This window comes from Pleurodeles waltl, chromosome 4_1, assembly GCF_031143425.1.
Source record: "Pleurodeles waltl isolate 20211129_DDA chromosome 4_1, aPleWal1.hap1.20221129, whole genome shotgun sequence".
Taxonomy (NCBI): domain Eukaryota; kingdom Metazoa; phylum Chordata; class Amphibia; order Caudata; family Salamandridae; genus Pleurodeles; species Pleurodeles waltl.
In genome coordinates this window covers 254,238,478-254,253,782 of record NC_090442.1, presented here as the reverse complement: position 1 = coordinate 254,253,782, position 15,305 = coordinate 254,238,478, and the positions used below count along the sequence as shown (strand labels likewise).

The 15,305-nt window shown below is 49.4% G+C and overlaps 1 protein-coding gene across 1 annotated transcript in view; it reads right to left on the bottom strand.

Moving 5' to 3' along the window:
* Positions 1–15,305, bottom strand: part of SMC1B (structural maintenance of chromosomes 1B) — a 2,375,007-nt gene that overhangs the window by 969,716 nt on the left and 1,389,986 nt on the right. The window contains exon 16 of the mRNA XM_069228259.1: positions 6,533–6,674. Coding sequence (XP_069084360.1) covers positions 6,533–6,674 — 142 coding nt within the window. The remainder of the gene's footprint in view (positions 1–6,532; positions 6,675–15,305) is intronic.

Here is a 15,305-nt window from a genome sequence, read left to right as displayed (position 1 = left end):
CCAACGAAAGGAGGTAGGAAGTTCTGCTTTCTGCAGAAGATGTCCCACGGCGTGCTGGAGGATGCAGATTTGTTTCCTTGGCGAAATACCGCAAACAAGCCTTGCTACCTGCAAGAGTCGCGGTTCAAGAAATAGGGTGCTGCCCAGGCATAGGAAGGACCAGGATGTCGCCACTCAGGAGGGGAGACACAGGGGGCCCTCGGCAACGTAGAGAGCACACTGAAAGGAGGGAAGCACCCGCAGGTGTCCTTGAACACGGGTTCAAGAAGACTGAACACAGCAGTCTTCTCAACACTGCAAAGAGAGGTCCCACTACACTGGAGGTCAACTCTGGGCGCTGAGCATCGCTGGACGGAGTACTGGGGACCTAGGCTCGGCCGTGCATGCAGGATTTCTTGGAAATGTGCACAGAAGCCCTTGTAGCTGCAGATCACACGGTGCACAGGATTACTGTCTGGGGAGGGGAGGCAAGGACTCCTCCAAGTTCAGACATTGGGACCACTCAACAGTCGGGTCACTTGGGTCCACCACCTGTGTTCCAGGGGCCACACTAGTCAGGATGAGAGGGGACCCAGAGTACTGGTGAGGCTGTAGTTTGCTGCCTGCTGGAGCAGGGGGAAGATTCTGTCGACCCACAAGAGATTTATTTGTGGCTTCCAGTACAGGGTGAAGGCACGCAGCCCCCAGAACATGCACCACCAAGAAACAGTTGAGAAAGCCGGCAGGATTAGGCGCTACAATGTCGCTGGTAGTCTTCTGGCTACTTTGTTGCAGTTTTGCAGGCGTCCTGGAGCAGTCAACGGTCGATCCTTTGCAGAAGTCGAAGAGAGAAGTGGAGAGGAGTCCTGGTGGATTCTTGCAAGTCGTAATCTGAAGAGAACCCACAGGAGAGACCCTAAATAGCCCTGAGCGAGGGTTTGGCTACCTTATCAAGTATGAACCTATCAGAAGGGGTCTCTAACGTCACCTGCTGGTTTCTGGCCACTCAGAGCCCTCCAGAGTGCCCCCACACCTTGCAAAGCAAGATGGCTGAAGTCTAAGACACACTGGAGGAGCTCTGAGCACCACCCCTGGGGTGGTGATGGACAGGGGAGTGGTCACTTCCCTTTCCTTTGTCCAGTTTCCCGCCAGAGCAGGGGAGGTGTCCATGAACTGGTGTAGACTGGTTTATGCAAGGAGGGCACCATCTGTGCCCTTCAAAGCATTTCCAGAGGATGGGGGAGGCTACCCCTCCCCAGCCTGTAACACCTATTTCTAAGGGGAGAGGGTGCAACACTCTGCTCGCAGAGGGAATGCTTTGTTCTGCCTTCCTGGGATTGGGCTGCCCAGACCCCAGGAGGGCAGAACCCTGTCTGTGAGGTGGCAGCAGCTGTAGCTGCAGTGCAAGCCTCAGAGAGCTGGCTTGGCAGTACTGGGGGTCCATGGTGGAGCCCCCGGGATGCATGGAATTGGCTCCCCAATGCAAGATTTGGAATGGGGGACAATTCCATGATCTTAGACATGTTACATGGCCATATTCAGAGTTACCATTGTGAAGCTACATATAGGTATTGACCTGTATGTAGTGCACACGTGTAATGGTGTCCCCGCACTCACAAAGTGCGGGGAAATGGCCCTGAACTATGTGGGGGCACCTTTGCTAGTGCAAGGGTGCCCTCAAACTTAGTAACTTTGCACCTAACCTGCAGCAAGTGAAGGTTAGACATATAGGTGACTTATAAGTTAATTAAGTGCAGTGAAAATGTTTGTGAAATAGTGGTGCACTAATTCACGCAGGCTGCAATGGCAGTCCTGTGTAAGGGATTGTCTGAGCTCCTTATGGGTGGCAAAAGAAATATGGATCTCCTGGAACCCCAATGCCCTGGGTACCTAGGTACCATATACTAGGGACTTATAAGGGGGGGTCCAGTGTGCCAATTGAAATTGGTAAATTAAGTCACTGGCCTACAGTGACAAATTTAAAAGCAGAGAGAGCATAAGTACTGAGGTTCTGAGAGCCTCAGTGACACAGTTTGGCACTACACAGACCTACACATTAGGCCACAAACTATAAGCACTGGGGTCCTGGCTAGCAGGATCCCAGTGACACAGTAAAAACACACTGACATTCACTCACAAACAGGCCAAAAGTGGGGGTAACCAGGCTAGAAAGAGGCTACTTTCTCACAATCCCTGAAAATCCATTGGAACACATTCAACCATGTTGATGTAGCATGAAGGTCATGCACACAAATTGACCAAATGTGTCTGTGGATTCAAAACGAACATGTGTAAGCCTCCCACAACATCAAAGGAAAGTTCTTAACGTAGTACCCTTCACTTCTGCCCAAAAAGGCAACCTACACACCTAAAGAAGAAGGTCTCTGCTGTTTGTTCGTCAGAGCAAGGATGTACTTTTGATTTGATTTCAGCGCCAATTCAAACGTGACTGTCTCTGTCTGTGTTGAGTGTGCCAAAATGCAGCTCGTAGCTGTAGGAAAGTATCCCCTTTTGGCATGACTACCCCCACGTTTTGTCTGCTGTCAGTGTGTTTTGACTGTGTTCACTGGGATCCTGCTAACCAGGACCCCAGTGACTGTGCTCTCTCCCCCTAAATTTGGTTGTTTCTGACTTAGTACAGCCCACACTTGGCATACAGGTGCCCCCATACTAGGGTATAAGGTACCTAGGTACCCAGGGCATTGGAGCACCAGGGGTTCCACATGGGCTGCAGCATGTATTATGCCACCCATGGGAACCCAGAAAAAATGTGTCTGCGGGCCTGCCATTGCAGCCTGTGTGAAACGGTGCATTCACCCTTTCACTACAGGTCACTGCAAGTCACCCCTATGGCAGGCCCACCTAGCTTAGAGGGCAGGGTGCAAGTACCTGTGTGTGAGAGCACCCCTGCATGAGCAGAGGTGCCCTACTAACTCCAGCTCCATTTTCCTGGACTTCGCAAGTGCGCAGAAGCCATTTTACCCAAGTACTAGACACAGGTAGCATGTGCCCAGCTACGTAATGGTAACTCCGAACCTGGGCATGTTTGGTATCAAACATGTCAGAATCGTACCCCAATACTCTTGCCAGTATTGGTTGTATGATTGCATGCACTATGGGGGCTCCATAGAGGACCCCCAACTTTGCTCCTACCGGGGTGCAGGTTTTTCCAGGGCAGCCCGCGCTGCTGCCATCCTACAGACAGATCTTGCCCTCCTGTTGCTTGACCAGTTCAAGCGTTGGAAGGCAAAACAAAGGATTTCCTTTGGGAAAGCGAGGCAACACCTTCTCCCTTTGGGAATAGGTGTTACATGGCTTTGGAGAGGTAGCCTTTCCAAGCCACTGGTATGCTTTGAAGGGCACATTTGCATAACCCGGTTGCACCAGTCCAGGGACCCCGGGTCCCTGCTCTGGCGTGAAACTGGACAATGGAAAGGGGATTAACCACTCCCTTGTCCATGACCACCCCAGGGGTGGTGCCCAGATCTCCTCCAGGGGACCACTTGATTCTGCCTTCTTGAATCCAAGGTATGCAGAGTCCCCTGGGAGTATCTGAGTGGCCAGGTCAGGCAGGCAACGTCACAGTCCCCTCCTGATAGGTGGTGACCCAGATAGGTGACCAATCCCCCTTTCTGGGCTATTTAGGGTCTCCCTCTTGGGTGGGTCCTCAGATTCGACGTGCAAGATTCCAGAAAGACTCCTATGCGACATTTACTTTGACTTCTGGCCACTGGAACCGCAACTGGACTTCACAGGAACCTACAATCTGCAACTTCAGCGACTGCTTCGCTCTGCAACATTGTTTCTCCGGCTCCTTCCAGCAACTGCAACATTTCCCCTGCTGTGCATCCTCTGAGGGCGGCAAGTCTTTAGTCTGCACCAAGAAGCAAGAAGTAATCTCCCTTGGAGTGAAAGAGTCACACCCCTGCATCCACAGGCACCAACTGTATTGACGACCACCCGCATGTATCCTCTCTCCTGCAACGCTGAGTGGATCCTGCAATACAGGTGGTGGTCCTGAGTGGACTCCTCGGTCCTCTCTACCAGTTATCCAACTTGGGAGGTGGTGAGTCTTTGCCTCTCCTTGAAGGATAGTACCTCTGTGCACTGTGGCTCTTGCAGCTACCAAGGCTTGTTGGCTCTCCTTCCAAGGGATCTTCAGTCTTCTTGTAGCCCTGGTCTCCAGCACACTTCTCTGCAATATGTAGTCTCATGCCTGCTGCTCCAGCGATGCGTGACTGCTCCCTAGGTGTGCTGAGTGGGCCTCGCTGTGACTCCTGTGCTTACTACCTGTAGGTTGCCTGTGGGGGATGTAGCCACAACTTCTGGCTCTCCTCATTGCTGAGGGTTGCCTGGGACTTCCCTCCTTGGATTGAGCCTCCTCAGACCTTCTTGGTCCCCAGCAGGTCTGAAACTCTTCTTCTGCAACTCTTGCCTTTGCCACGGCTTGTTGGTGTTTTTTCCACACCACTGACAGACTGCAACTCTTCTTCCGATGTGGGACACTGACTGCATCACTTCTGGAACTCTTCTTCTGCTCCTGTGCTGCGTAGCCAAATCCTGGTCTTCACCGTCCACCTCGTCCTGCATCTCCAGACGGGTGGGTAGTAGCTCCTGCCCCAACAGGACACTCCAACTGGAACTGGACTTGGTCCTCTTCATTTGCTGGTCCTCTTCTGTCAGGATCCATCTTCTGTTTCTTCCAGTCTTGCTTGGGTCCTGCACAGTCCTTTTACAAAGTTTACCTGTGGGTTGGGGAATAACTAGGCACTTACCTTTTCTCTCCTGATCGCTGGGAGGCACCCTGGTATTTCCCTTTTGGGGTTCCTAGTTCCTCCAGCTCTCCTCAACAGATTCCGGTTACCTGGGTGTGAGTCCACCTTTCGCATTACATTTTTTAGTATATGGTTTGTTCTCCCGCAGGGTCTATGTTGTTTATTGTTATTTCACTGTTTTTTATTGCCTTCTTTGCCCATTCCTGACTACTAAGGTGTATACAATAGTGTGTTTACTCACCTGCTAGTACAGTATTGCCTATACAGTATTTTAGTATTTGTGTTAACATAATAAAGTACCTTTATTTTGTAACACTGTGTGGTTCTTTCATGTGTGTAAGTGCAGTGTGACTATAGTGGTATTGCATAAGCTTTGCATGTCTCTCAGATAATTCTTGGCTGCTCATGCACAGCTACCTATAGAGAGCCCTGACTTCCTAGACACTGTCTACATCTCACTAATAGGGGATACCTAGACCTGGTATAAGGTGATAACACCATAGGTGCTCACCGCAGACCAGGCCAGCTTCCTACGCTAGCCAATATCAAGATGCACCAGTAAAGATAATGTGTGCATTTGAATTCCAGCTATTCAGCTCGGGAATACTTTGGAATACTTCCCAATCAAATCATGACCTAGTCCCAGTCATAGCTCTTTCAGCATAGTAGTTAGTTTGGCTTAAAATTCAAGTTTTTTTTTATTCCACGGTTAGTCAAAAATGAGATGCAATAGTGCTTAGAATTTATTAAGTATTGCAATTAAAAACGTTTTAACATGGGCGGTAACAGTTTATGGGGCCTGATTCACAAAGGTGAACTTACACTTTTGTGGAAGTTTATGACCATTTGTTATTCACAGAAGTATTTTACAAGTAGTACCTTTATGACTGCAAAGTCTCTACACATAAAAAGATCAGTGGCTGCCAGCGGCAAAGAAAAGTGGTGTGCCAAATATATGAGCCACTGACAGGCACTGATAAAAACCAGCAGTGCCTTTAGGCTCAATGGCAAAGCTCTCAATCACCGTCCGTTTTAAACAGTGTTTATAACAGGCCATGAGTGAGAGCTATGGAGTTGAGGTTGAAGGCACTGCACATTTCTCACAGTGGCTGGCAGTGAGCTAAATCTAATTTAAATACAAAATAAAAAAGATTTACTTACCTGGTGCTCCATGCTCCTGTTTGTCTGCAGTCCGTGGCTCCAGCACAGGCTCCCAGAGCCTCAGCCAGCTCCCCTCTACCAATCCAGATGCTGCTCAGGCAGCACTGGCTGGAGTGGGCTGGTTCGATGCTCCTGTAGGCCCTAGGGGCAAGTGTTTGCTCTCCACCTAACTAAGACAGCTAGGGTTGGAGTTTTTAAAGTGTGCATGTCAGGCTTGCCATCGCAAGACAGCTAGCCAAAGTGATATGAGCACTTTAAACCGAAGTGCACACTGTTCCTCCCTGCTGCTGACCCCGCCCTCAGACGCAGCTGCCAGCATGAAAAATGGAATGGTAATACATTTGTTTTATCATTTTATTTTTCATGTCTGCTGTCCTTGCAGCAGAGGGGTGATGCTCATCCGCCCTAGTGGAAGCACCGCTGTCCTATATTTTTATGTGCAGAGATTCCGTAGTCATGAAGATACTACACAGTAAAATACCTTTGTAAACAGCAAACAATTGTAAACTTATACAAATGTGTAATTTACATTTGTGAATCAGGCTCTATGAGTTTATTAATGCTTTTCTTTAACAGACAGCAATTACCCTAGTTTTGAAAGAAAATGCATTCCTTACCTTCTTTAGTTTGGCCACCTCTCCTTCATCAATTAACATGGTCTCAGTTAGTTTGCTGAATCTATTCATCTCTTTTTCGAGTTGCCCACGACTAAAATCCAGCTGAATCGCCAAACGAGTCTTCTGGTTCTCAAACTCCAACCTATTAATACAAATTGTCTTTTCAGACTTATTTCCCATGGCTGTTCCATCAGGATCCCCACAAATGTGTTCAAATACATCACAATATTTATATTGCTTTGCTTTTATCCAAGAGCATATCATCTTCAATTAGAAGCACATGATCATTCTTGTATTTTACTATTTCTACACAATGAAAACTGATACTTATTTCAGAAACACCGAAAGCACAAAAAAAACTGATAAATACTTCCAAAACTAGAGACACTTCAGGTGTTAGTACATTCTATAAGTACTGTCACTCATTTACTCGCTGTCTTTAAAAAAAAACAAAAAACCTTATTAGCCATTTTCTTAATACATAACATTGCGCCTTCAAACAGTCTACAACACGTAGGTCTCCCCTACTCGATCCACTATGTTCAAATTACACTAGTAACAGCAGCTGAGCACGGTTAAAAGAGACTGACGATACATACAAGATAAGTATCCCAATGCAAAAATTCTGCAGAAAGCAAATAAATGTTAAGGATTTCAGGTAAAAAATAGAGAAATCCATATAAAAACCCGATGCAAAGAAACAAAAAAATCTACTTGATAAAATATGCAATTATACTCTTAAAATAACATCCGTATCACTGGAATGGAATCGTTGTGATCAGAGCGCTACTCGTTTTTGACATTACTAGTTTAAAAACTGAGAGCCTACTGCAGCATTTGAATAGTGAATCAATGAGCGTTGCGGGGTGTTACCTGATCAAACACGTCCAACCTCATCATTTTCCGATATATCAGTGATTCCACTCGTTATCTTTTAAGTTACTTATTTTTTAAAGCACATAGACAGCCAAAATAGTTGAATGGATCTAAGAAGATATAAGGATGAAAGCAAACATTGGCAAAACCAATCTGTCTGACCTTACAAATCCGGTATTTTTTAATTGCAAGTACGTGCCACAAACAGGAAAATAAACACATGCAGCCACCTATGCGTGTGCCACATGCTTGCAATAAAATGTAAAAATGAAAAACATTCACTGATGTAGCAACCGCATTAGTATTTATTTTTTCTTTAGTAATAAGCCATTCAGTTGTGCAAGGAAAATTATTATTATTTGTGAAGCAGACAAGAATAAATCACCAGTTAACAAAGCACTCAAGTTGTAGGCATCTACAACTGTACAAATTCACAAACACTTTGTAACGGAAATTTCAAAACGATTTAAAAAATCATAATTTGACTGGTAACCGGACGCACAGGCAACATAACTAGCCGGTTATTAAAAAAAAAACACTGACTTGTCTCTGAAGACAAAGGAACTATTTTTAGGCAGATGCGAACAATGTGAATATGCTTTGTGAGGGCACTGAAAGAAGCCATTGATTAAAATGAGCTGACTTTTTACCTCTTGCTTGGATCGGAAGTAACCAATGATCCTGTTTAATTTTCCAAAATGTGTTTATTCGTATTGTGAGGCATAACAGTTTATACTGCTCTATAGGATACATTCAACAGTAACAACAAGGTGGCATTTCAGCAGTGGGGTAGGGTGGGAGAATCCCTCATCAACTTAGCCAGGTTGGGGTGGGAGACAGGGAATGGGGGGGGGGGTGGCAGGGGCCAAGTGGTCGGGTAGTCATGTCCCACTTCTCTTCATGTCGCGCCACCGCAGGTGTTTTAAGATCCCACCCAAGTGGTTACTGAGTCCATAAGCACAGACAGGGTCCATGAGCAGTTCGGGGAATTCGGGTTAGCCCACTGAATGGAAATGTGTCTCTCAGCAAGCACCAACCCCAGCTGTGCAAATCGGTATGAGATTTATTTTTTTTTAACCTTTTTCGGGGGTAGGTAGCAATCCCAGTAGACAGTGTTGCATTGTTAACTCCACTTTCACTGCTGTTGCTGCTTTTAACATTTGTACTTTTTTGCACTAGAAGGGTTGTAGGGACCTACACGTCCAGGTGATGTGTCCGAAAGTGGCTGGAGATGTACTGCAGCGCGCACAGCATCAGATCGCTTTGGGAAAATTCTATGAAGGCACTGCGGCGTCAGATACGCTCTGTGCTGATAGTAAAATTGTGTCAATTTAAATCTAGCATTTCTGGACCCTTCCTGCACTAGTGTACGGACCCTATTCCATTCCCCCGCTGTAAGCGGCATCCCCAGGTCAGCATCCCAAATCGCTCACGCCGCAGTCACATCTATCTGCCTGTAATTTTTAAGGGCCTTGTATATTCGGGAAAGGAGACCTCGGTTGGTGCCTGGATCCAGCAGCACCCCCACCAAATAGAATTCAGCGGGCTCCTTTGAGAAGGAGGTCCAGATCTCCCAAGCCAGTCCCAAATAGGGTCCCGGCCTCCTCTAAGGTTATAAAGGAGCCATTCTGATATAAATCTCATTCACTGTTACGGCCATCTGCTCGCCATCTCGAAAAGTCTAGTGTGTCCGCAATGTGCGCAGCCACCAAACTGGGAGCAAGCTCCTGTAGGGCACCCGCCACAGTACCCCAGTGACTGCCCGCTCTCATATCTGTGCCATCTGCGATATCACAAAGGACGTGGCCTCTGGGAGCCTAGAGCCGCACATGAGCAGGGTTGGGAGCTGAGATGTGTACCGAGCATTCGAGTAGCTTTTTCTCCCAGTTGGGGGCGTCATCACACCACATTGCTGCAAATTGTAACAAGCCTGCCATGTAATATAGATGGAGATCTGGTAGCCCGTTCCCACAGTCGACCAAATCTAGCTCCAGGACCTCAGGGCGGACTCTGCATCTCTTACCTGCTCTGATAAGACACAGCAACAGCTTGTCCAGCTTGCGAAATAATGCCAGTGGCAGCTCGCAGAACTCATGATGTTCAGGCAGCGCGGGAGCAGGACCATTTTACTAAGTGTGACCCTGCCCATAACTGACAGCGGAGCGTGGTCCAAAATCAGACAGAGGGCCGAAGTCCCTCCATTACTCTATCCATATTCAGTTCATACTGCAGTTGAAGGGAGTGGGCCACCTGCATACCCAGATACTGAAATGCCCCAGTCTCCCATGCCAGGCCCACATGCAGGAGTGCCGGCATCGCATGGGTAGCCAGAGATGCCATGGGGTATAGCACTGTCTTATGCCGGTTGACATGGAGGCCGGAGACCGACCCAAAGTCATCCACAATGTGCAAGAGTAGTGGGACCGACTGCTTTGGGTTCACAACATACACCAGGGCATCATTCGCATACAGTGATACAATATGTGTTCCGGTCCGCACTCCTATACCTCGCCCCCGAAGTCCTGTCCCGAGCTGCACAGCCAGCGGCTCTGTAGCAAGTGCGAATATGAGTGGCGACAGCAGGCAACCCTGCTGTGTGTCACGTTCGATACAAAAGGGGTCGGACACTACCGCCCCAATGCGTACCTTCCGCTCTTGGTGCCATGTACACCAGGCGCACCCATGACAAAAATCCCGGTCCAATCCCCATTCGGCACAGCACCTCCCATAAATTATCCCAAGACAGGGTGTTGAATGCCTTTTCTATGTCCAAGGCAACCAGGGCTGCCCGCATTGCAGAGTCCATGGTTTCATGCATCACATGAGAACCTCCGCATACGAGTTTCCCTTTCAGGCATAAATCCACACTGGTCTTCATGTACCAAATGTGTAACCATTCATCTTAATTGCATTGCCAGTACTTTAACAAGTCATTTTTCGTCTACACTGAGCATAGACAGTGGCCGATAGGAGCTGGGGTCAACCAGGTCCTTCCCTGGCTTTGGTATCATGACTATCAAGGCTTCCCTCATATGTGTTGGCAGAACACCCTCCCTATGCGCCTCACAGAGCATCTCCAGCAGGCCAGGTAGGACAGAGGCTGAGTGTGCACGTTAAAACTCAGCTGGAAGGCTATCGGGTCCCGGTGATTTACCAGAGGGCATAGCTCCTAGGGCCTCCTGAAGCTCTTCCAACTTTATGTCCCCTTCAAGCTCCTCCGCCTGTGCCTCCATCAACCTCGAGAGCTGGAGACCATCCACGTACTCACCCACCAAGTGGCTATCTTCACGGTCGGGCGAGGTATACACACCCTTCAGGTGATCTTGCAGTAGTAAGTTGACCCGTGTTTGTCCTAGTAACATTTAACCGGCTGACCCCCAAAAAGCAACTGGATCATTGGCGGGGGTCTCTCGCGCTTGAGTAGCCAAGCCAACATGCATCCTGAGCAATCTCACTCCCAGTACAGCTGTTGTCTAAAGTCCTTGTGTACATAGCTATCCAATCTATTATAAATGGCGCCTATGTACCTCCTGGCGGTCCACTTTGTCAGCATTGCTGCCTTCTTCTTGGTTCTGCAGCAGAGTCAGGATACCCTCCTGTGGCGTGAGCTCTCGCTTCAGTTTCTTACTAATGCCGTAAGATTTACCAAGGCTTTTGCCTCGTATAACTATGTTTAGGGCCTCGCATTCTGCCCAGCGCATCTGGGCCGTGTTCCAATTCTCCCTGATATATCCATTTAGTGCTATTGGTATATCCATCCTATACCCAGGGTCCCCAAGCATCTCAGACTGCAGGCCCCACAGGGGGATCACTGGCTTAGGAGCGCGTGTCTCATGCTCCAACATAAGAGCGGCATGATCCAAGAGGAATCTGACCTGATAGACTGCCTGTCGGACAGCCAAGATGCCATCATTTGCTAATAAAAATCGGTCCAACCTACTGTATGCCCCATAGGCAGGTGTGTGGCATGAGTAAGGTTTGGACATGGGGTGTAGCTCCTTCCATACATCAACAAATTGTAGCCTAGTAATGGTCTTCCACAGTCTAGCAGTCATATGGGGTTTAGTGCCCAGTTTCGTCGGATATCTATACAACTTGCCATCTAGGATGGAGTTGAAGTCCCCAGCCCAGATGATGGGCATCCCAACATAGGGCAATAATTCTTGCTCCAAGTTCTGAAAGGACTCATCGTCATCAGAGTTTGGGGGGGCATATATATTTAAGATACAGAGTTCTCGCCCGTTGAGTTTACCATGTAGGAGTACATAACGGCCCGCCACGTCTGCTATTTGACTGCTTAATTGAAGCGGTCCCCAAGGGCAATCCATATGTATACCCCCATAGTGTAGAATGAGTACATGGATGAATAGAGCTGTCCCCTCCACTTTTTTGTGATTTTTGTGCTTCAGCATCCATTAAATGCATCTCCTGGAGGAGAGCAATGTGCACACCAATTCGCCTGAGATACGTGTGTACTCTATAACATTTTACAAAGGAGTTCAGCCCCCTCACATTCCATGTGATAAATCGCACTGGATCGCCCATCTTAGCCTATTCCGGTCCGCAACAGCAGCAGTCCCCCCACCAGCCTCCCAGCTCCCTCAAGCCCCTGCCCATCAGCCAGACGTACGTGCTGGGATATGGTTGTCCCTCTGCACTCTACTGCAGTACCTGGTGTTGCAATGCATGCAGCCCACCAAGTTTGTAAAGCATAACTCCAAAACAGCAAAGAAAAACACCAGATCTCCCACATCCCTCCCCGGGTAGACTAGTGCCTGCCCAAACTGTCTGTGATTCCTGCTATCCCCCCAGAAGGAACCCAGAGGAGAGGGCAGTGTGCTAATTAGTTACCCTCACCCTGCGTAAAGGGTAACCCAAGATGTCGCAGGATGGCGTGCAAGCAAGTTCTCCAGCACCCCCACACAGTTATCCAGTTCGCACACACACACACTATTCCCAATTGTTGGAACTATAAAAATACAGTGGAGATTATAGAGGAATGTAAGAGATAGTAGTCACGTAGAAGGCCAGAAGCAATTAAGAAGTAGAAGGAGAAGGTTAGATGTAACAAAGGTGGGGAAGTCGGCCTTCTTGTAGTCCATATCCCTGTTCATTATTGCTGTCCTGAAGTCCTGCCGCCCCCAGCATAGACAAGGGGACAAGGAGAGGGAAGAAGAGGGTGTGGTGGGTGGGGGGGAGAAGACAGATGCTCCCAGACTAAAGTAAGAGGCCGGGGCTGCAGCAGTTAGTCTCAGGGGAGGGAGCATCAGAGCACAGAAGAGGTGGTCCCTCCTATTTCAACATTTAAACATTGTTTACACTTCATTGTCCGTCGCCCATCTGTTCCAGAAGTGTGCCCTCACTATTATTGCACTGTGCAACCGTTGCATCTAAGTCTGGAGCTGGGTCCTCCTCTCCCTGTAGTGACCCGGTTTGAGAGGATGCCATAGAGGTGACGGTTTCCACCAGCATACTGGCCTCCTCTCACTCCTGTCTCTGCTGTTCCAAACGCAAGGTGCCATCTAGGCGCACTATCACCTTGGCGTCCTGGCTTGAATGGCGTCATCTTCTGCCTTTCCTCCACGTAGTGGCCAGCGCAAACTGACCCCCTGGCCGTGTCCGTGATCTCTTCCAAAGGGGGGGGGGTGTCTGGAGGTCGCTCACCCCTCTGAGTTCCAGCCAGTCCCATGCTGCTTCTGTCATTTGGAAAAAGTGCGAGTGGCCAACATGCAGAACTTTCAATTTGGCAGGGTATAGTAGCATGTACGTGTACCCCATTGCTTTTAACTTTGGTGTAACTCTGCCATATGATTGCCTTTGGAGCTGGTCGCCGTGCTTGCATACTTCTTGTGGTATGGTTTTGCGGTCTCTGTAATTGAGGATCTTAGCAATGATCGTCCTAAGGGAAGCGCAAGGTGGCGGGAGGGGGCCGAGGGTCCTGTGTGCCTGCTCCACCACAAACACAGGCAACAGGGAAGCAGTGGGTATCACCATCCTGATCCAATCCTCCAAGAAGACTTCCGGGGCCATCCCCTCTGCTCCCTCTGAAAATCCCAATACTTGCAAGGTTGCACCTTCATGACCACCCCTCCGCATCCTCCACCCTCACTTCCAACTTGCGTGTTTTGGCTTCAAGGATGGTCACAATAGCCTTCAGGGCATCTAGGTCCGTCGGTATGCCACTCATCTATTGCTCAGTGGCCACCGATCTTTCCACCACCACCCGCAGTTCACTCTCAGCAAGTTGACATCCATAGCAATGGCAGCGATCTGCGCCTGCACCGCCTGCCTAGAGGGGCCTCAATGGCTGCCAGGATCTGGGCCCTAGAAGGTTCGTGCTCCTCCCCCGTAGGCCCGCTAGGTTCACGCTGCAACCCTCCTCCTGTGTTCTGAGCCGTGACTTGGTCCATCTTAGTTTGCTGCGTACCTCTAGCCGTTCTGTCCTTGCCCATTTTGTATGGGGCCCACCGTGCCGGCCACTGACGGGCCCGCAGGTTATCCGGTGACAGGAGTGCAGTAGACGAAGAGTGTGCTCCATGTGTGCACAGTGCTTTTTCACATAACTGCAAGCCTTGTGTCAATCTATCCACCAACAGAGGCAATGTCAGCAGTCTCTGCCAGGGTGAATTACCATCCCTAGCAACTCCTGTGTCTACGAAGAACGTGGCAGGGGAAGTACAAGTGAGCACAGTCTGTATTTGTGGTCCGCTGTCCAATTCTCCCCAGTGCATACTGCGCTGTGCCTCTCCTATCAGGAATTGCATGCGTCACTGAGCCAGTAGGGCAGTATCCAAAGGAGCGGGGGGATTGGAGGGAGAGGGGGCTGGCCGCCAGCCACCAGTCCCGCTCACTCGGTGGAGCCACCCTGCATCTACAGGGTCACCAGCCTCAGCAGCGTCCTTCCTCATCTTGGCAATTAGGCGACAGCAGCCTGATGATGCCGTTCCAGCTGCACCCCGGTTCCCCCAAGCACCTCTCTGCAATTCACCTCCAGGATCCCTCCAATCAGCGCGGCCCAAATTGCTGTCCCGGCTGGCGACGCCACTCACAGGCCAGGCGTTGGCCCAGACACCCCCACGTGCCTACGAGTACTCCTCGTCCACGCCTCTGTCTCTCCGCCTCACCACACCGGGGTCGTCGGTGACCAACGTCCCCCGTACCAGCCAGGGGAAGAGGGGGCCGAGCACCACAGGCTGTTGTGAGCCGCCAGCACCAATCCCCCCCCGCGGCTCCGATAAGACCAGTGCCAGGCCCACTCTAGGTCAGGGGGGCTCAGCCGTCCACCGCCATTGTCGCAGTCTTGGGCCTACCTCCTAGGGCGCCACAGACTCACCGCTCTCTGTTTGCGCGACTGCCATTATGGAGTCAGGCTCTCATCTCAACATCCGCATTGAAGCTTGACTCCTCCTCTCCCGGTCTCACCCCGCCCCCCTCCGCTCCCAAAACTGGGTTCACTGGGTCCACGGGACAGCAGGATTCTGCAGGAAGCTGCAGCCGGGGCCGGGAGCACTCGTTTAGTGCAACCGATCGGCCATCTTAGTATGACGTAATTTTGAAGCTAAAAAATAAGCCTGTCTGCAATATTCTGAATGGCCGGTTGGTAGCTTAAGTAGCACATATTGAGGCAATCTCGAATAGAGGGAACTGTAGGAATCCTGGTGATTACTAGCACCGGCTAAAAAAGCGACCTGTTTTCGCTTTATGGTGAGGACTCTCCACACTGACTTAGATGAGTTTATTTTCTACTAGGAATACTTAAAATAAATACATTTAAATTCAGCAAGAATATGGCTGTGTAGCATACTTGGGGTCTGTACAGCTAATGTCAGTTAATGAAGAGTACATCAAAATGCACACATACCAACTGCGACTGACAACTGCGACTGACCACTGTCAC